At 38.9% G+C, this 20,945-nt stretch overlaps 1 protein-coding gene across 7 annotated transcripts in view; it reads left to right on the forward strand.

Moving 5' to 3' along the window:
• Positions 1 to 20,945, forward strand: part of LOC122874583 (protein inscuteable homolog) — a 55,326-nt gene that overhangs the window by 21,647 nt on the left and 12,734 nt on the right. For 6 of the 7 annotated variants that reach the window (XM_044192623.1, XM_044192626.1, XM_044192625.1 and 3 more), the window contains exons 3-6: positions 13,675 to 14,041; positions 14,386 to 14,438; positions 14,535 to 14,658; positions 15,337 to 15,450. In XM_044192623.1, coding sequence (XP_044048558.1) covers positions 13,675 to 14,041; positions 14,386 to 14,438; positions 14,535 to 14,658; positions 15,337 to 15,450 — 658 coding nt within the window. The remainder of the gene's footprint in view (positions 1 to 13,674; positions 14,042 to 14,385; positions 14,439 to 14,534; positions 14,659 to 15,336; positions 15,451 to 20,945) is intronic. The other variant, XM_044192629.1, reaches the window with a different exon arrangement.

Here is a 20,945-nt window from a genome sequence, read left to right on the forward strand (position 1 = left end):
CAATAGGTATGTTTCCATGAAGCTGTTTTTATGGGCATTTTCAATTTGCTCCTAAATTTGAAAACTATCACAAAAAGGTTTTTGCGCTTGGCTGAGGTGGAAAAATTGGCATATTGAAAAAGGCTCATAATTTCCTACTCACCATTTCATTACATGTGTTCACTGTACCAGAAGCCCAAAAAAAAAAAAAAAATAAATAAATAAAAGAGCAGGGGTGTACCAAACTGCAGTGTCCATATCTATACCATAGTAGCTGGTATAGGTTGAGACAAATTCATTCATTAAAAAAATACAAATCCCATCTTACAAGGGAAGCAGCAATGAAATCTCAAAGGTGCTTGGTTAACTATGTATCTTGTCAGGTCCTCTTGAATGTATTTGCTCAAAGATAGTGGATAATAGGACATAACATAACATTCATAGTTAATACAAACAGTCTACCATAGTCTTTGAGCTGTTCATGTTAATATTAAAGCCACTGGTGCAGAGCTGTAAATTTTCTTCATGTTGACAGCACTTTTCTCTGGATTTCATATCCGTCAAGACACACACACGTCACACACATGTAGAAAAACACACCCAAACACACCCAAACAACATACTTACAATAATAGCCATGATAGCAAGAAATAACCCTCATGTTTCATCTGCAGATGGGGCTCCCAAAAATGCAGCCTACTTTGGCCCCTATCTCCTTTTGATAATGCACTGTAATGGTGGCAGTGGTGTGAGGAACGCTGGTATCATGGCAGCTCTCATAGGAGCAGAGATTGAGGTTTACAGTGGTGACAGGGTCTAGTTGTGTCATTCGTCTGTGGTTTGTGAGGAGATGAATGTATCACAGAGATGTTTGGTAACAGATTAGGCTGCTGTGAGGAAGGCAGGTCGTATTTGGTTCTCACAGGTCTGTGAGTTGGAAAACACAAACAGAAATGACTTACACTCTCATACAATTGCATTAACATGAGCCATTTTAAATATGACGTAAGGTGATGTTAATCAGAGAATTACACTGAGTGCAACAGCAGAATTAGCTTCAGGTCCTCTGTTTGACCAGTGTTTGACCAAGTGTCTAAAGTTACATCCTAACCAACAGACGAACATTTTGGTCCCTGTATACTTTCTACAGTGCATAAGTTCTTTGTCAAAATTAGACTATAGTATATATCACTTAAGCGCTCAATTCACTGTGTTACAGTGTGCAGCTGAAGACACTGATCACATCGTTAGATACAACTCGTGGTCAGACAGAGAACAAAGAATTGGATAAAAAGCCATATATCCAATGAAACAACACTCATAATAACAATCTTAAAATTGGGTACTCAATCTCCTCTTTAATAATATAATCTTTATCACCTTTTTAACAAAGAACTGAAGAACTTCTGCAGGAATTGAAACATAGTTTGATGTACTGATTCAATAAATTTCTTGAATGCAAGACTTTTATTTTCTACAAGATATTGAGTTCCTCTTTGGGACACCTGCATGATAAAATCTTGCAAGACTTTTTTCTCACCTAGTTTAAAACCTGTGGCAACCAAACGTCTTTCCTGCTAACAAGATTACTTTAAGTAGCATTAACTGATTTTTTTTGCACATGTAAGTCCAATATTCACTCTCCTTTTAGCTCTGCTTTGGTCTCCACTAACTGGTGAGGGAAATACCTGGCTAAATACTCCACTTTGTTTACCAACTAGTTGCTTACTGTCTGCAGCTGGAAACGGTGCTGACGAGAGTGATGAGATTGAAACAACATCCTTTAAATCCTACAACTAGTTTTAGTTGTAGGATGTAAAATCAAAACAATGAGCTGACAGATACCAAAACGCTCTCCAGAGCTGAGGGTTGAGTGATAATTCTGTAGGTTCGTCACCACGAGCAACCCCTTTCACATTACATGTAGACATTTCATCCATTGTTTATATAAAAAATATAGATTAGTGCAGCTTGACAATATACATATTCTTGCATAATAATTCCTACAGACTTGTATTGTTTGTATGATGTACAACACCTCGACAGCATTATTTAGACTATCATGGAACTGAACTGGAACTACATGAACTTTAGATGGTTCATGTGTATGTTGAGAAGAAGTAAGGTAGGTATTATAGACTGACACCCCTGAATCTGGTGAGTAAAATCAGATCCTCACCTCCTTCATATCTGCCTTGGGAAATATTTATTGGCTGATGTTGTTGGCTCTACATCCCCAAACCAATATATTGGCCTTAGTCAGGATCCTAGATAAACAAATTAGAGGCAGTCAATAGCAGGAGGTGCAAAGGTCAAAATCTTAGTGACAATGCAAACACATACACAAACACACACTCCCACACTCCCTGCCATGCGCACACACAACCTGTATAACATCTGTCCACAACGGGATTCTATATTTGAGGTGCATATCAGCACACAATAGCAAGAGATTGAAACCAAAAGTCCTGAAAAATTTGCCAGACACATGTGGTCAAGATGCAAAAGGAGAAATGTGCACATACCAAACAATCATAAACTGAAGCAAAAACAGAGCAGCGCAGCTTCCACGCTGTCAAAAAGTCGACAGGGAGCACAGACCTGCCAGCTGATCTAAACTGGACTCTCTGCACTGTTGAACCATCAACTAAACAGCCTTCATCACAAGCTGGATGTCTAGTCTTTCAAATATAAAATCAGTAACTTGCAGTTTGCTTCGCTTTAATTGACGTTTCACATCCTTCGTTTCTCATGTTTTATTAACTTAGTGCCAAAGAAAACTCATCCAAAACCCACTGTGTGTTTTTTAACCTTCATAGCTATCAATCTTCAAATAAACTGTTCCTCCTGACTTCCAGAAAAGTCTCTTTTTGGAGATACATAAAACAAACTCTTATCACACAGCAGTGATTTATATCTTTGTTGTGAAATTCTAAATGTCAGATGCTGATGCTTCTTTTTTTTAATGGGAAAAAGCCTCTTCATCAGCTGCTGTGGTTGAGAGTATTTCAGTCATTGATAATAAATTTGAATATATATCTTCTGACAGTTTTGTGTTTACAAATGCTTACACAGCGTCGCAGAAGACGTGTAATGAATGCCCTTGGATATCAAATCAGTACAGCTGTCACGCCATACATGCAGGCGCACACACACACACACACACACACACACACACACACACAACACAACAAAAACAAACAGATCATCTCTTTCTTTCTTTGTCTGCCCCTCCTGTGTCTACACATTCAAACATAAATCCTATTTGTTCCTCACATGGTTCAGTAACAGTCAGTAAATCAACTGATGAAAGGAGCCAAATGTCTGAATTGTATTAAAATAAATTGCAAACACAGATGGAACCCACACATGCACTTAGTTGACAATCATCTCCACAACAGAACCAGCGCGTTGCCCAGATTGGCTTGTCTGGACAATCGAGGCCTCAGGTTACACTCTGAAAGAGGCTCGGCCATTACGCTGTGAGCAGGTTAACCTAGTTTCTGTGCCGCCATTTGTCATTTTTTTGTATATCTTCTTATGTTGCGGATTTGTGTTTGCAGCCCATGCAGGATGTTGGAAGTTGCATAAGTGTGGGTTTGCTGATGTGAAGGAAAGAGTGAAGAGAGAATAATGGAACAAAGTGAGAGACGAGTCAGCTGGAGATGGTTTGAGACAGAAGAAGAGATAATGTCTTGCACATATGGCCGCAGTACGTGTACTTTTATGTCTTGCATATAACCGGGCATGTGTGAGGATACGAGTGTGAGTCAGAGAGAAAGAGAACAAACGATGGAGAGAAATAAGCTAGAGTTGGTTGGAGAAAGAGACAGAGAACAAGATAGAAAGAGACTCAGAGTGTGCTGTTTTACGTAAGTCTGGTCTTGGCTGCACATTAGAGGCCGTCTGAAACATCTGGGAGTCAGATGTTTGCCCCTGTTGCCAGGATTCAACTGTACCAGTCAGAGGCCACAATATCCCCTTACCACTACCGCTACTTTGGAGGAGCACAGACTTGACCATCACCCAGAAAATCAAGGCGTGACTTACACATTCAAAAGTACCATTAGCCATATGCTTTTACCATTTTCTTAGCTCATCTGTCACCCCATTACATAGAGAGGCAGCATTTTGTAAAAAAGAAAAAACCTCTCTGAAGTTTTCAGTGGAGCTGTAGCCTCTGCGTAAAAAGGTTTGTTCAGAGAGTTCTGTTTAGCAAAATTCTGTTTTTTAAGCAGAAGAGGAATGCATTAACATCCTATTTGGTCTCTTTGTATATATGCCTCCATCTTTAATTCTTTCTGGTACAAGAGTGTCCTTGTTTCTTCCTTCAGTTGAAGCCAAAGCCACAATGGTCTGGTCCTCAAAATCTTGCAGCCCATTCTGCCCACATTTCCATTGACTCTGCCCCGCTGAACTGCGGTTCTGTTGTGGTATTTGAGAAAGATTTCCATTTGTTCATAAGTGACATCAGGCGTCAAACTGATATTCACGAAAAGCAGACACTGGACAACAATGAAGGGCTCCATCTTGCTTATATCGTGGTGAATGATTTCTATATCAGAAAACGGTGTGGAGAATACTCTGACCTGAATGCAGTCAGATCCAAAACAGAAATAATAACATAAACTAACACATGTTGCTGTGTTTCTTTTCCAAACGAGCTGCTTGGCCTGCCAGTGATACTGCATGCAGTTAGTCGACAATTCCAGATGTTTTAAGACATTTGGTGAGGACATTTATCCAAAACCCCTCACTTTACTGTACCATGAGTGCATACATTTGTAATATGGATAGTTGCACAGAGGATCAAAACCCAGAGCATGCCTCTCTCTTATCCAATTAAAAAGTAGTTGTTTTGTGAACACACAAGGTGAAGATTAAATTTCTCTACCATTAAAGATGGCAATACAAATACAACATTTTTATGTGTATCTTTATGTGTAAAAGTTAGCTAACAGCCAGGTAAGTAAAAAAAGGTTTGTTTAATGATTAAGATGTGATAAGAATGAACAAGTATCGTTGGCGGCCATACCCCTCTGTCTGGCCTTGAAAATCCCTCCTGGCCCTCCTGAAAATCGCATGCCCATCGGCCGCTGTGGCCTTGGTGACTCACTCTCTGCCTGTTTTGTTTTTTTCTCTCCCCGCCCTGCCTCTCTGCCCTCTCCTGTCGAGTCCGCTTGACAACAGAATGTTAGTACATGTACTTGATTGTTGATTGATTGAGCAGTAATGTAATCAACAAGTCTGAGAGAAAGACACCATCCGCAATCGATTAACTAGTGGACAATCTCCCCTCGCTCTACCCCTCCTGTGCATCTACTGACAATTGGACATGCTCTGCAGAGAAACAGAGAGAGAGAGAGAGAGAGAGAGAGAGAGAGAGAGAGAGAGAGTCTGCTGTTTAATGTAGGCCTACTTTTGCCGTTGTTTGGTAAAAGCTTGTAAGTCAACCTGGTTGGTGCAGATGTCATTCAGTACCGCATTGGTTTAGATCGTTTTAATAGGTGACATCATTAACAACAAGCCTCCTCCACACACAGCTCACCTACTGTTGTGAAAAAATCCAAAATGTGAGTTGTGTTTTTTTGGACGACTTTATAAAACATACCGCTAATGAAGAAAGTCAACAGAGCAGACAGATACAGGGAGAAACAGAAAGAGGTGGGGCGAGCAGGTGTGTATGCAGTAAGAGACAGAGGTGTAGGTGTGTGCGCGTGTGTGTGGGGAAAAGAGAACTGATAGGAAAAGCAAGGTGAGCAGATTAAAGCAGTTTGTGAGTAAACAATAAAATATGGTGGAGAAAGATGTGGGAAAGAGAAAGTGCGGCAGCAGCATGACAGAGGACAAGTCAGAAATTAACACAGCTTGGAGCAAAAGTGCCCTCAAATGCTCATAAACTTTTTTGTTCAAATAAAACAAATCTTTGTGCCGCAAATTGAGTGTTCATTTGTTTGGATATTATTGTCACTACTTATTTTAGTGCCCTGAGGCTTCAATGATTGTACAAATGGTTTGTGATCATAAACCTTTTCTAATACGAATTACCAATAAATTATTCTTTTGATAAAAAATGTGTTTCTATAAGTGTTACACTGTTTATTAAAAAGGCATTAATGCTTTAAGAAATTGTTTGGTTTATTTAAGTGAATCAAATCACGAATTTTAACTTATGGCCTTGATGCCCTGGCATGTGGCCTTGCCCCTAAAATTACGAAATTCCAGGCCTGATGTTTAGTCATTTTTAGTATGGTACAAAGTGAGGCAAAGATTCGCCAGTGGAAGTTGAAAACCTTTAAAGTACCCTTCCACTCAAAAATGTGTTTTTCTTATGTTTAGGTCCTTTAAAATGTCAGACCTTGACTTTACTGACTTGTATCTGTGCAAAGTTTGTCACTAGAGATGTGTTTTCACATTCCTCTACTGAAGGGGGGGGAAGTCTAAAATATAACATTCAAACATACTCCGGGCAAAGAAACCTGAACCTCCAGCAGAGCAGACTTGTCAGAACAGAGAGCGAGGGTTTGCACTAAGTTAGCGTAGTGAAAGTTTTGACGATGTAAACCGGACCCTGGAGCTTCCTTCCACTACCTACTAACGTTACGTATAACAATATGAACACACTGTAACATCGTCGCAGATATTATTGTATGTTTTACAACCACTAACGCTGTGTCAGCCACTGCCAGTTACAAACAAGCTAACAAACAATATAAACAAATAAAAGATGCTAACTATACTTAAAAGACACAACACACAACCAAACACACAGTGGTGGTGGGCGGGCCTTCATAGATCCAGAATTTCACAGTCCAGCGGTCGAAATTTACACACATAAAGGTGAAAATTACCTTCATGTTCATTTTAAACACACCAAGACAACTAAATAATTTGAACTTTATCTATTTATAGATTAACTGGACTATAGCTGTTTAAACTAGGGATGGGCGGATCGATACTGTGGAATCGATACTTTGATACTCACAAGATTAAGAAAGAGATCTTTAAGAAAGTGCAAATTTGCACATTTTATGTTGTTATGTTACAACTTTTATTACAATACAATATTTATTTATTCTATTATTATTTAATCAGTATTTCTCTAAAATACTGGAGTATAATAAGTATAATAAGTGTCAGTATCGGTATTGTTAAAATTGTAAGAAAAAGTATCTGTAACATATCGAATTAAAAAAGTTTGGTATTGCCCATCCCTAGTTTAAACCTTGGTAATGTTTTAGTGCTGGTAACACAATATATGTCCACTATTTGATGAAAATGTGTTTTCATGATCTGAAGTGAAGCCAGGTCATCATAGTAAAATGTGATACTCACACTTAAATTGTAATTAGGGCTACAACAAATTAGCGATTATTCTGCCAATTATTTTCTCCATTAACTGATTAATTGTTAAACTAGTGAACAATGGCCATATCAATTTCCTAAAGCCCAAGGGGACGCCATCTAATTGCTTCAACAGTCCAGCACTCTCAGTTTAGAATCACACAAAGAAGCTGGAACTAGGGCATATTTGGCATTTTTATTTGAAAAACTAAAGATTAATGGAATATCAAAATACTTCTGGATTATTTTTCTGTCAATCAAGTTTCAGTCTCAGCTTAATCCATCACCATATTTCACCATATCAGCTCAATGTAAAACTTCCCAGTTTCTTTTCTTTTCCTACACAAAGTCCATAAATGTGCATGGAGCACATGATCTGTATTTTAAGACATGTTAATTTCACACAATTTCATTAAACCAGACACACAGGACATCAGTGGGATCATTTTGCAGTCGACAGCAGGGTGGCATGACGTGTAGGGAAACCATTAATCAAGCGGCTAACCAAAGAAAGGCAGACATTACTCAACCTGTTGTGCTCATGATCTATGAAGTGTTGTACATAGTACATGAATCACTTGAAGCCTCTAGCGATATGTAGAACAAGCCTAATAATGGGCAACCACCCCTGAAGAACAAACTAGTTCCTGCTGTCCAATAACTGCCACACTTGAGTGACAACAGGTGCTGTACCACTTGGTTGCAAACCTGCCCGTCTGCTGCTCGCTAACTAGCAAGCACTCCACCACACTGCGAGCTAATACAGTATGATGGGTAAAGATGTGACTATCGCTGTGATTTAAAGCACACTATAGTATTGTCATTTATTTGTATTATCTTCAGGATCTGATTAGCGAATGACCCACAGACAGCACACGCTAAAAGATTAATGCTTACAGTGTATTTTTATGCGGACGTGGTTACTGTTTTTAGCCTCAAACAAACTGTCCATATTTGTGCTACACCAAGTGTTACTTTTGTGTTTTCTTTCTCTTTGCTCGCCGAGGGCTTCCCTCAGCATAGAAAGGCTGTCAGCAGATGATTCCATCTTTAAAACAGCCGGATGTCACAGAGCGAAGGTTTTTGAAAATGCACTGGGTTACTGTAAAGTTCACATGAGAGACATTTTAGACTTGAAAATGGAATAGAAAATGTCCACCTTATATATTTAAATACCAATTATTTTTATGCAAATTGTACCGTGTGTTAAAAACATGTATTTCATTGTAGTCATGTTGGCCTGAGAGTTTGTTAGTTTAAATGCTGGATATGACTAAAAGAATGTGAATGAAGCATATATACTTATCTTCTTCACATCTGCTTTTTTTTAAATTTTCATTGTGATTTCTGTGTGTATGTGTGTGTGGCGTTGATGAGTTAAATTGCAAGTTAAAGTGTAAAAAAAACATTCAAACAAACCAAATAATGTTTAACGATCAGTCTTTTGGTGCTGCTTAGTTTTGTGACTGAACTCTTCTTGCGCATCTACACATTTTGTACTTGTGAGGACCCTCAATGACTTAATAATGTATTCCCTAACCCCTGACCTGTGCAGTGTTCATATCATACCAGAGTTATCGTAATTACGAGTTTCCAACTTGTAAACAGCATCAAGTCAACATCCAAGTCTTCATTACGACAAATATTCTGAAAGCTCTGATATATCCGAATTGGCACTTAATAAAGGAAGTGTTTGAAAACCAAGCTGCACATCAGCTGAAGTCCATTGTGCAATGTAATTAAACCCAAATCTAATGGATATACTGTAGTGTTATATTGTAAAAGCACAGTATTTTGACCCTCACACAAGCAACCGTTAAAACTACATGCCTAACTACACCCCTTAACCTAACTCAAACTCTAACCTTAACCCTAAAACCAACTTAGCACTCACACATAGACTGACTGTGCAGTCACAAACCTCTCTCTTTCATAAATGTGGAGTTGATCTCAGTGACAGGCGATTATAAACCCGAACAGAGCAGAGCAGCAGCCTCTCAGTGACTCATCCAGCAGAACAACTCTATGTCTCTCAAGCACATGAAAAGTTGAAAAAGTGAATCATCTAAAAGCTCAAGTTATCATTTTCCCTTGATGTGTTACAGGAAGAGTGTGATCACTGTGACACTAACTCAGCACACCAACCTGATTTCCTCCGTAAATATCTATAGGATTCAACCTTTATTGATGCCGTTCAGCCTGTCAGATTTCTGTATGTTCCCCATGTTTATACACAAACGTTATGTAATTCTGCCTGTTAATATTTATTTGTAAAGTTAAAGATCTTTTCTTCTTGGTGTATGTTATATGCCATGTTATCTACTACAATTCCAATTTTCAGATTCATTTTCTATTAATTAACTTTTTAGGATGCACATTGCAATCACTTTTTTAACAGATAAAGCTGTTAAAATTCTGTATTTTTCTTATTGTCAGCAAATCCCATGAAAAGATCAAACCAACAATGTGTTAGTCCATCTCTCAATACTTTCTGTCGTCCCTCTCATGTCCGTGACACTAAAAATTCTTAATAAAGCTTTTTTGACAGCTGTGTAAGATCAGAAACTATTTACTGTGAAAGAACCGCAGCTTCCTTCACAAATCCCTTGTTTAAAAAAAAAAAGACTGGCCTTAATATGATTGACTTCACATGACAATTCAGCACAATTCAGGTGAGCATTACAGGTAATTTCAATTCACACTAATGTTTTATTAGTATGACTATTAACAGCAGCTCCCTCTAATCTAATCATAATACAGAGAGAACATTAATATCAAACACAGACAGAGACATTAATAGACTTCCAAGCCTGGTACAAAAAACATGTTTAAATCTTGTGGCATTTTAAAACAAAAACAAGGATATCTCCTATTGACCAGCTCCTGTCTCTGCTGTTGCCGGCGTTTCTGATGCTTCATCTCCACAGGATCCCTGTCTGGGATAATAGAGCTGCTGTCGCCTGACCCTCTCTTGGCCCTGCATGTAAATATTTGTCATTCCCTGCAAGCTGAAGAGCACCGCTTCCCCTCTTTTGGAAAACAAGCCTATTATTATCATCTTTTTTCCCCCGCACTGAGGGGAAGGTTTTGTGGCTTGATGGGCGTGTAAATCAAGATGGGTTCATCCTTATGTGATGCTGTTATATAACTGTGAAAAATGGTTTGAAATGGCCACATTGGGTCTGATATGAAGAGAATTTTGCATATTGCTGCACATTTTAGATTGATTTGGTTGTTTGTTATACACTCTGAGTGTGACTTTGACGCCATTAGGAAATACATGATAGCTGATAAACATAACAGAAATGTATAATAACCAAATCTGGACATTTTCTCTGTTTCTGTGTCATCCAGTTTGGTTTTCCACAAAAACGTAAAAAGTGTAACTTAATTGGGTGAAATGTATAGGAAAATAATGCCAATTAAGAATTGAGAGCTCTTTCCATCTCCTCTTCAGCCATGGCAGTGACTGGTAATCAAGTTCTTTGTGGCTAATTTGACTCACTTAGTTTAAATCACTAAGTGTTATTCACCACTGTGTGATTAATCTCTAACAAGAGACATTTGGAGAACTAGAGTGGTTTTTAAGAGGTTTTAGAATATGAGAAAAAAACTGAAGCAGGGTTCAGTCGTATTTTATTTGCAAGAAACATTTAGGAGAAATTCATTTCTTTAATCGTCTAGATTTAAACTAAAACTCGTATCTCATCCATTTTCAGAAGTCACGATGATCACTATGAAGTCATTTACCCCACTTAGCAGAACAAGCTCCATATGAATGATTACTACACCGTGAAACACTGTGCAGTTATTTATTCTATTCTACATTTACAGCTAATTACATCTTCATCCTTTTCCAAATTGAAGGAGATATATTTGCTGGAGAGAGTTTTGAACTGGTGAGCTTCCTCGCTCTGCAACCTACAGATTTGACTACTTTTGCATTGTTATTCCACCTCCTCACCTGACGGATGATTGACTGAATGTACAATTTATATACATATACAGTATGTGTATTTGTGTGAGTGTGTGCTTTTGTGCTCCATACTCAATATGTCTGAAACATTTCAAGTGAGTGCTCTGTGTTTCAGGACAAAATGTGCTTGGACAAATAATGTGAACTGCCAAAGTTTTGAATTTAAAGTGAACTTCAAATTACAGACTTTGTAGAAGAAAGGTTTCACCTCTAATAGATACAGATGTTTTTTAGCACTCTCATATTTGGGGTTCTTTTGTGTTCTTTAATTTTAGTTCTTTGCAAGTGTCCTCAGTCACGTACTGTGCAACAAAGCTTTTAATTGTAATTTCCTCCTGTTTTTCTTTTTCCCTTTTTCTTATAGTAAAACTGGCAGCTTAAGAGGAGCAGTTAATGGTCTTGTCTTCACATGTCAGCTGAGTTAATCTGCTTCAGCCTTTAATGAGACCTGTTTCTGAAATTAACAAAACTCCACATTGATTTTCTTTAGTAAACAGCTGCCCGCCGTATGGTTTGATAGTGGATTACATATAATTGGAGTTGTGGCTTTCTAATGATTCAGTCATGTGTATTCTTCCAGTCCAGCTCTGGCTAAAAGCTGAAACCCAATACCTGGCTTGAAGATGTAATGACGTTGGCTGTTGCTCATCAATGACAAATCTTTGTTCTGAGTGTGCACACAACCACAATGCCTCTCTTAAACCAGATCAACCAATATTCAATACCAATGCAATATCCCAGTGTCTCCGGTGAGCTTCTAGTTCCCACAAATGGCAGACAATACCCAGAGAGCCAATAGGAAAATATCAAGCTTCATTAGAGACCCTTTCCCATGTGTTGACTCAAAGCAAAGGTGGCTGTTGTGGCCATCGACCCGTTCACTTTCAGGGAGCTTTGACTCACTGGGTGCGGGACTCTGGATTGCCCCCTTAAGCCTGCGTTCATTAGGGTCAGTGCTGGCAGAGATTGAAGTGGGGAGGACTGTTTGCTTGCAGCCTGTTGTTAAAGCCGTCTCCATGCTGAGGGAAAATGACGGTTTAAACGAGCAAGTGTGGAAACTGGCAGTTAGCGGTGGATAATTGACCTCAAGAGTGTACATCATTGATTTTAGGAATGCAGTGGTGTTTTAGCGCTGCAGTTTCCAATGACAGTTATACTGTGTGGCATAGATGGAATTTTATTTTAGAGAGGAGGAGTATGGGGTTTTATTTGCATGTATGTGGGGTCAAATGATCATTTTAATAGGACTGTAGACTCACATTTTTAGTAATTTTTCGAAACAATGGGTCCTTGACTTACTCTTGTGTTTTTGGTTTTGGAAAAAGACACCACCCCAAAAACAATTTAAATTCAGAATAAAATAAAAAACAAAATAATGAGACAGATCATTATTTTGTTTTATCTAACCAAACCTATACTATGACCTATACGTTCTGAAAAAAAGGAAGAAATATTTGGAAAAAGGAGAAGGAGAGATATATAGAGAGTACAAGGGTGGCACAGCCAAGTTAAATGATCTGTCATTGTCCTAACAACCAGTTTGAATTTATGAGTAACCACTTCCTTAATTTTCTACTGATGCATGTTATTTCTTGTGGAGGAGGCAAAGATGATTAAGGTTTTCTCATATAAATCAGGTCAGGCTTTAGTCAGCAAGCCGGTCAGCACAAATGACTTCCCGGATCTCAGACAATACTGTCCTCAACATACACTATCTGTGTAATACTGAGTACATTTGTTGCACGAATGCGGTTCTGTTTGTGCAGTAATTTGTACTTTTCATTTTTATATCAATAATGAGCAACTGCTATGAAACCAAACAGCAAATTAATTCAGAAGCAGGAAATGGAATTTTCTCTGCATACAGTAATCAGCAATCAGTAGAGGTGAATGAACTCTGGTCTGTGCCACCTGACTTCATTTTGATGTGAGCCAAGGATCCACATATATAGACTGAATACATAGTGATATTTACTGTATTGTATAGTCCATCAAAATCCAAAAATGGGCAGTCCAATTGGGCAATCTAGGTCTCCAACTTGGTCATCATTGTAAACACATGCAAACACTTGCAGGACACCACAAGATACTTATTCCTTGCGACAGTCAGTGTTGATTTGTTGACTCTTTCTACAAGATTATAATAAATGTGTTGAACTAAATATTAATTTAAAGCATTTTGATATTGTGTGTGCCAGTAATCTTAAGTTTAAATTCACATTTCTGTCCTCTGTTTGTTTTACTTTTGGCTACACACAGAACAGGCCTATACTCACACCCAGGGTCCTGTTGTTGTTAAACCACTGTGACACTTCTCCATAGTGAATAAACTATCTCTGACTTGCCTTTTTTTTCTGTGTTCATTTCTCCAACAGTACCCGCATGCAGTCTCTCCAGGTTGACTCGGTCCAGCGCTGGATGGAGGACCTCCGCCACATGACGGAGGTAGAGTGTATGTGTGTCCTCCAGGCCAAACCCATCGGGGTGGAGGAGGACGCCCAGCAGGGAGAGCTGATTGTGGCCTCCGGGGTTGGTGCAGGGGACCACGTGGCCAGGAACAACCTGCAGACGCTGCTCCGCCGAGCGCTGGTGGTCAGCACGGAGCTCGGCAAGATGTTCCAGCGACTGGAGAAAGGACGCTGGCAGAGGGTCCACAGCACCGCCGTAAGGGCGAACTGCCACGTGCGTTCACTGGTGCATGAGTACAGCGCAGCCCGAAGCACACCACCAGAGATGCAGAAGGTGAGCGTTGATTTTGGAAGTGGTTGGCATGTGAAGCCAGTTTGGCCCTTACAAGCTTTTAAAGCATCAAGGTTACAAAGTAGGAAGTTATAAAGGAAGATATGCACTGAAGTTTTAGACTTCCTGACACACATGGTAAAATGTATATATATATATATATATATATATATATATATATATATATATATATATATATATATATATATATATATACATGTGGATTACTCATCTCATTTAAAGTATCAACAGTTTTCTGTATAGAATAAACTTACAAATCTATTTATTTTCCTTCTCTATGTGTTTTATCGCAGCACAATGCGTTTCTTCTTTTCCTTTTGTTGCAGTATGAGAAATCTCTTCTGGAAAAGTGTATGGAGCTGACCAATATTACAGAGAGGTAAAACTCTAAAAAGCTAATAGACAATCATAAAATAATCATAAAAAATAGTAAAAAGTGGGTTTATATGGAATCAAAATGTCCCTTCACCCACAGGTGCCTTCACACCGATGATGAGTTCTTCCTAAAGTCCATGAGAGAGGCAATCCACGAGATCCTTACAGATGTCAGTGATTCCTTCAGTAACATGATTGACATGGCTTTAGCCAATGAGATCCGGGTATGCAACTGAATAATATTTTTCCAGTTATTTTACGCATAGTGCACATGGCTGTAACTTGGCTCAAGCAGACGCAGAAAAGTTCTTCTTCCACACAATGTACTGGTCTTTATATTTCAAGATCAGCTAATATACTGCAGTTTGAGCACTTGGAACCCATGTTCACACCTGGTAGTTGCAAATTGTTAATCAGTAAAGGAGGAAAAGTAATGAGGCAGCAGATGGTCAAATCCGAATGTTCAACTTCAATTTTCTAGACCAGACAACAGGCAGTTTTGTAAGACATGGCAAATGTACTGACCAGTTTGAGTTTTAGGGTTGAATTAACATAACAGTAAAATGTTAACATTTTGGCTGGTATTCGCTTCTTCACAGGGCTGTTTGAGGGTTTGGGCTTAGTGTTAAGATTAGAATTAGAAGAAAAAATAAATCAAATTATCCTGCAACTGTTGCACATTTCTGAATTTGGTGCCATTGAAAGCAACAGACTTAATTTTTTTACAAACAAAAACTTTTGTCATAGGGAAAATTTGAAAGATGTTATGATTACAGAAAATTCCTACAAGTATTGTCTTAAAAAATCACTGTAAAGATATTCAAAAGCAACAGCTACTGGCAATGTGAATTGCATTTCTGGGTCTGTAATAACAATGACGTAATGTTTGATCTTCCTTGCAGGTCCTGATTAAACAGATTGACTCTTCAGACAACATTCACACCATCGGAAGTGCCATTAGCAACCTGCTGTCCCTCACCCAGGATGGACCTCAGCTCTGCAGCATCATTGCCAAGGTACTGTGAACATACTAGAGGACTCTGTACTGCCTTGGTCCTGTGCTGACAATAGTTACACCACATTGGTCATGAGTTTGATTCATTTCAAGACTGGGACCACGAACGCCTGTTAAAAATGTATCTGTCTCAGATGAACCCATCTCCACTGACGCATTTTCATTGTGCAAAAACCTTCGAGGTCGGAGAATCTGGCGTCAGTAACAAGTCCGCCGCATGATGTATTATGTTCTTAGGTTTGGGATTTTCACACCCCGTCTTTGGCAGACGCAGCTTCATTTGATATTACATCTCCACCCCTTGCTTCATTCCAGACACGCCCCTGTTATGATCAGCTCCACCATTTGCCAATGTTCATCATTGGACCAGCAGACCAGCAGACCTGCAGCTATCTCTTTATACATGCATCTAAAAAGCTATTTCACTGTGAGATAAGACAAGGCAGACCAGACAGCAAGTCTCAGTTGGACATTAGTTAGCCGACTGCTTCCTTGATACTCTTGATAAGACTCTTTTTGATGGCCCACCCACACACACAGATAATAACACACACTCCTCCTTTACTGCCAGATTGTCAGATCAATACTGTCAGCTCCCATTAGGAGTGAGCATTGATCACAAATGCAGGTTGCTCAGGCATCTGTACCTTTCAATCCGCTCCACCTTATTTAACTCCCTCTGTAGCGCCACTGGCCGAGCCCACAGAGAGGTGTCTGAAGGAAACCTGCCTGCCAATGGCTGCTAATGAATACCCAATACAAAACATCCTCCACCTGCCATCAGAATTAATTAGCTAGCACCAGTCTGTCACTCTCTCACATACACACCCTTTACAGTAGTGCGTATTTTTTGGCTCATATCCGAGCTCTTCACTCATTATCATTTTCCGCAGCCCACTGACTTTACTCATGCACTTGTTTTGAATAACTGCAATTAGCTGTTGAAATATTTGGGTGGGGACCTGATATTTCCGCCTTCTCCATCTCTTTACCAGTGTTGCTGTTGATAGTCAGTGTTTAGTGAGAGATGTGCTGTGTATGGAGAGGAGAAGGGAGGTACGTTAAATGTGTGGTAGTGAAGCAGGAAGCATGAGATTAATCACTGTGTACATATCCAGACCAGGTTAAAGAGATTTGTAGATTTTATGTTTTATCCTGTTGGATTTATTCTGCTGGAAGTACCAGATGGGTAGAGTTAAACTATGTTGAACAGCATAATAGACAGTTTAAGGTGGTGGCAGCTCCTTAGGGAAAATGAGAGTATTGTGTGATAATTAGATATTAGCTTGTAATTTACATCCATCTAACGTGCATGATGACAATAGCAGTTGCCTTTGCTTGTTATTTGTTACTAATATATCAACGTCCATGGCAGGGTTGTTGTTATGTCATAAAGTCACCCTCTGGGTTTTGTGGAAGTAAAATGTAATCAACAGGATTGTCAAACATAAACTAAATAAACTCTGAAAATGTGTTTGAGAACTGTAAAAAGAGTGCTGCAGTTGGAAAGCTCAAATACAAAATAATGTTTTCAGAGATTTGAATTTTTTCAGCCTATCAAAACATTATGCAAGCCTTCAAAACTTAGTTTCAATCTTGCAAAACCTTATTTATCAGATTTCAAGCTTTCAACCGAGTTTCAACCTGTTGAAGCTTTTTTTCCAGTTTCGAAATATGACATGAAATTAATCCCATAGAGATCTACCATCTCTCATCTCATTCCCTAACACAAAACATATTCAGTGTTTTATTCTCATATGCCTCATAATGTATGTGTGGTTTATACTATGGCAGGAAGTGGCTCCTTAAAGCACTTTTCTGTAATTGACAGCGTATCATACTCTGAGTAATCACATAATCGTGACTGATTTGTCACAACTGAATGATCTGCACCCATCTGGCATACCAAGCAGGAGAGAACAAATCATACAAATTATTGTCAAACACCATCCATGTCTGCTTTTATTTGATGGCCCACTCATAATGACAAAACAAACAAAATGAATGTTTCACATATTTATCTAAAAAAGCCTTTCAATATTTGTTCCTTAATTCACCAAAACAAGTCAAGTGTCATTTTCTTTTCTTTAGTATTACAGGGATAAATCATAGATAGGCAAACACATTTTCAGGTAATTTTCATTTTCACCTGATCTGCATGTCTTTGGACTCTAGGAGGAAACAGCTGAGATTGCTAAAAAGAAAAATGTTATACGAGTTAGCAGTGTTTAATACTGAGCCATGTGCCACCTCATAAATCAAACAGCAGCTGGAATATTGGAGAGCAACTGTGTCATGATGTACAAACGAGTTTGCAGTGTTTACCTACAGTTATGATGGATACTGATCCAAATGTGTCCATGCTGGCAGACTCCTCGTGTGTAGGATGCCCTTGCTCTCCTAACACTGAAGGCTTTAAGACTGCAGGGTATGAGAGCATGACGTGGCAATACCTCAGGCCTGGTGAGAGGCAGTGTGTCATCAAAACTCTGTGGGTAGAGAGTGGAGAAACATTTAGAAATACATCACAACAGATGAAGATGTTCAAGTGATGTCTCTATTAAGATTAGACAGCACAAAGGCAAAGGATAGTCTTTATGTCTTTCATTCTGTATCTGGATGAAAAGTGTTTTTCTCAGTCTAACAAGCATTATGATATAGCTTCGTTCACACTGTTAAACACAATGAGGTCCTTGAGAAATTGATTACATTTTTACTAACAACCTTTTTTGTTCGCAAATCAAGAAGTAAACTGCTTACAACCTCTTGCAACTCAAGAAGGTGGATTGTGTGAGCAAGTACAATAGACCAGAGCACAGATTTCAGCTCAGAAAACTATGAGATGGAAAGAAATTACACGCTGTGTAAGCCTGTACATGCAAACACACGGATAGAGAGGCATTTTTAGACAAGTAGTCAAGTTTCACATGATGATGTTAGTGCAGCAAGTACCAAAATGCATGAGTGTGACACTAAATGCGTTCTATGGGCATCGTTGAAGGAATGAGGATGAAGTCAGTGGAAAGAATAGAACTGCAAGTTGTTTGATGGAGAAGGGAAAGAAACGACTGCCAAGCCCAACGATCTGTGAAAAGCAGAAGCAGGAGAAAGTCTGTGAAGATGAAACAAACAAAAAAGGGGCTTCTACTACAAATTGATGATTGTCTGAAGAAAACTGTCTGATCCATTTCTGATTTAGAGTGGATTAAGAAAGATAGCTAAATGCTATAAAATTGGCACACACTTTAAGGCAGGCACTAGTCTTAAAGCACTGTCTCATTTATTGGTTGTTTATTTAATGTCTGAACAACCTTAATCAGGTATATGAACAAGTATCACTCAAATTCCATATGTCAATGGATTCATGTTAAAGAGGTCAAAAGGGCATTTTTTTTTTAAACAAGACTAAGAATCTACAGCCATGCCAGCAGCTCTGTGAGGCAGTGCTTTGAGCTAAATGCTAACTTCAGCATGCTAGCACGCTCACAATGACAATGCTAACATGCTGATGTTAAGCAGATATAATGTTTGCCATGTTCATAGCATCTTAGTTTAGCATATCCATATGCTAACATTTGCTAATTAGCAATAAACACAAAGTACAGCGGTGGCTGATGGGAATGTCATTTGTTTTTGCAGGTATTTTGTCATAAACCAAAGTATTGGACAAACTTAAATTTTGATTTGATTTTGATGATGAAAAGTCAGGTGATCTCTAAAGTGGTTACAATTCATCCTAAGGGGGACAGGAATGTGTGAACCAAAATGCATGGCAATCCATCAAATAGTTGTTAAGATATTTCACCAAAAGCCAAAAATGTGAACCTCATGGTGGAGCTAGAGGAAACCACCAAAGTCATTAGCATTCATCATCTGTGCACCATGGATGTCTGTACCAAATTTCATGGTAGTCCATCCCATAGTTGTTGAGATTTTTGTAGTCTGGTACAAAGTGGTGGACAGACCGACAGACAGTGGCATCCTTAGTGCCGTGCCACTAGCATGACAAAAAAATCAGTGAAACATTACACTGTCAAAATTTTAAATAGAAAAAAACTATGTAGGAGTTTTTCACTTTTATTCAAGTTCTTCCGCCCTCCGATGCACCTCTCACATTTAGGTGGGTAGAGATATTGTTTTCTGTATTTTGATCGTAAAGGCAGGCAGTAGTGAAAGTGCAGAGTTTGAAAAACAAACAAGTAGTATTTAGCTAACTAAACTTTAAAACTTCAATTAAACTTTTTAACTTTTAAAGGCACAAAATATGACAAAATGATAATATTTCTACCTTGAAACCCTCTCAATTTAAAACCAAAGAACTAAAGCTCAAAAGTCCGTTTGACGATTTGGAGATTCTCCACAGACTCAGAACTGAACATTATTTTTGAAAGCTAAAGCAACATTTGCATCACAGAAAAACAACAGGATCAACAGCCTCTTCTTCGCAATCAGCCTGCGAGCCTCTCTGGAGTTTCAAAAGGTTTACTGAAAACTGTCTGTCGGTGTGTTGGCACTTCTTCCGGGTATGGCGAAACAATATTGCGTAGGCAGCGAGCAGGGAAGAGCGGTCAGGCGGGAGGGCAGGGTGATTATTCACTCCAAGCCCTGGCAGCATGGCCTTTGCAGCATATGAGACATGCCATTCCAGTATAATGGCCTTATTAGGATAATGGTGGTAGTTACAGGCTTCGTCTTCCACCAGGTAATTCTATCTATCTGCACGCTGAATAGAATTCAATACCTGCAAGTGTTTTTTGTCAGAGGGGTGCTTTAGAGTAGACATGGAGCCAATACAGGAGCTATTTTTGTTTGTTTACACCAAGCATAATCCAACAGAAAATGCTCAGCTATTATGGCAAGCAAATCATCTTTTTTTTTGTTGCTCAGTGTTTTCCATTCATGAAGAATGTATATTTTGGCTGTTTTTATTTGACATGATAGATTGTGTGAGACATTTGATAGGTTCTGTGTTGGGCAGGCTCACTAAGTAAAGCTGGCCAAATCCATCGTCCAGATCTCCTGGACTCTTTAAAACCAGCATGCTGCTATTGGCTTAGATCTGCGGGACCTGTTTGCTCTCAGAGCACAGTCTAGCAAGGAGCAATTAGATCCATCATTTTTCACAATCATGTGTGCTTCAAGACAAGAGCTGACTATGACGTGTGGTGCATAATTTGGTGATGTGAAGCCTAATGTCAGGTCTGTGAAAGTCTCAAAAGAGCTGCACTCTCACTGAAAGTTATTTTCCAAACCTAACCATCTTTTTGTCCTGCAAGTAACTTATGATGCGGAAAAAGTACAGAGAAACGAACTGCACCAAACACAGTGTCCACTAAACAAAACAAAAATCCTCATATGAGAATGCAGCTTAGGGTACATCATTATGTGGTGTCGCTGGGCATTCTTAATGGAAAAAGTATGTGGGCTCTTAAACATTTTGTTAAATACACAATATGCAACTATTTTTACATTAACAATGTATGAATATGCTACGCT

The sequence above is a fragment of the Siniperca chuatsi genome, linkage group LG4 (assembly GCF_020085105.1).
Source record: "Siniperca chuatsi isolate FFG_IHB_CAS linkage group LG4, ASM2008510v1, whole genome shotgun sequence".
NCBI lineage: Eukaryota > Metazoa > Chordata > Actinopteri > Centrarchiformes > Sinipercidae > Siniperca > Siniperca chuatsi.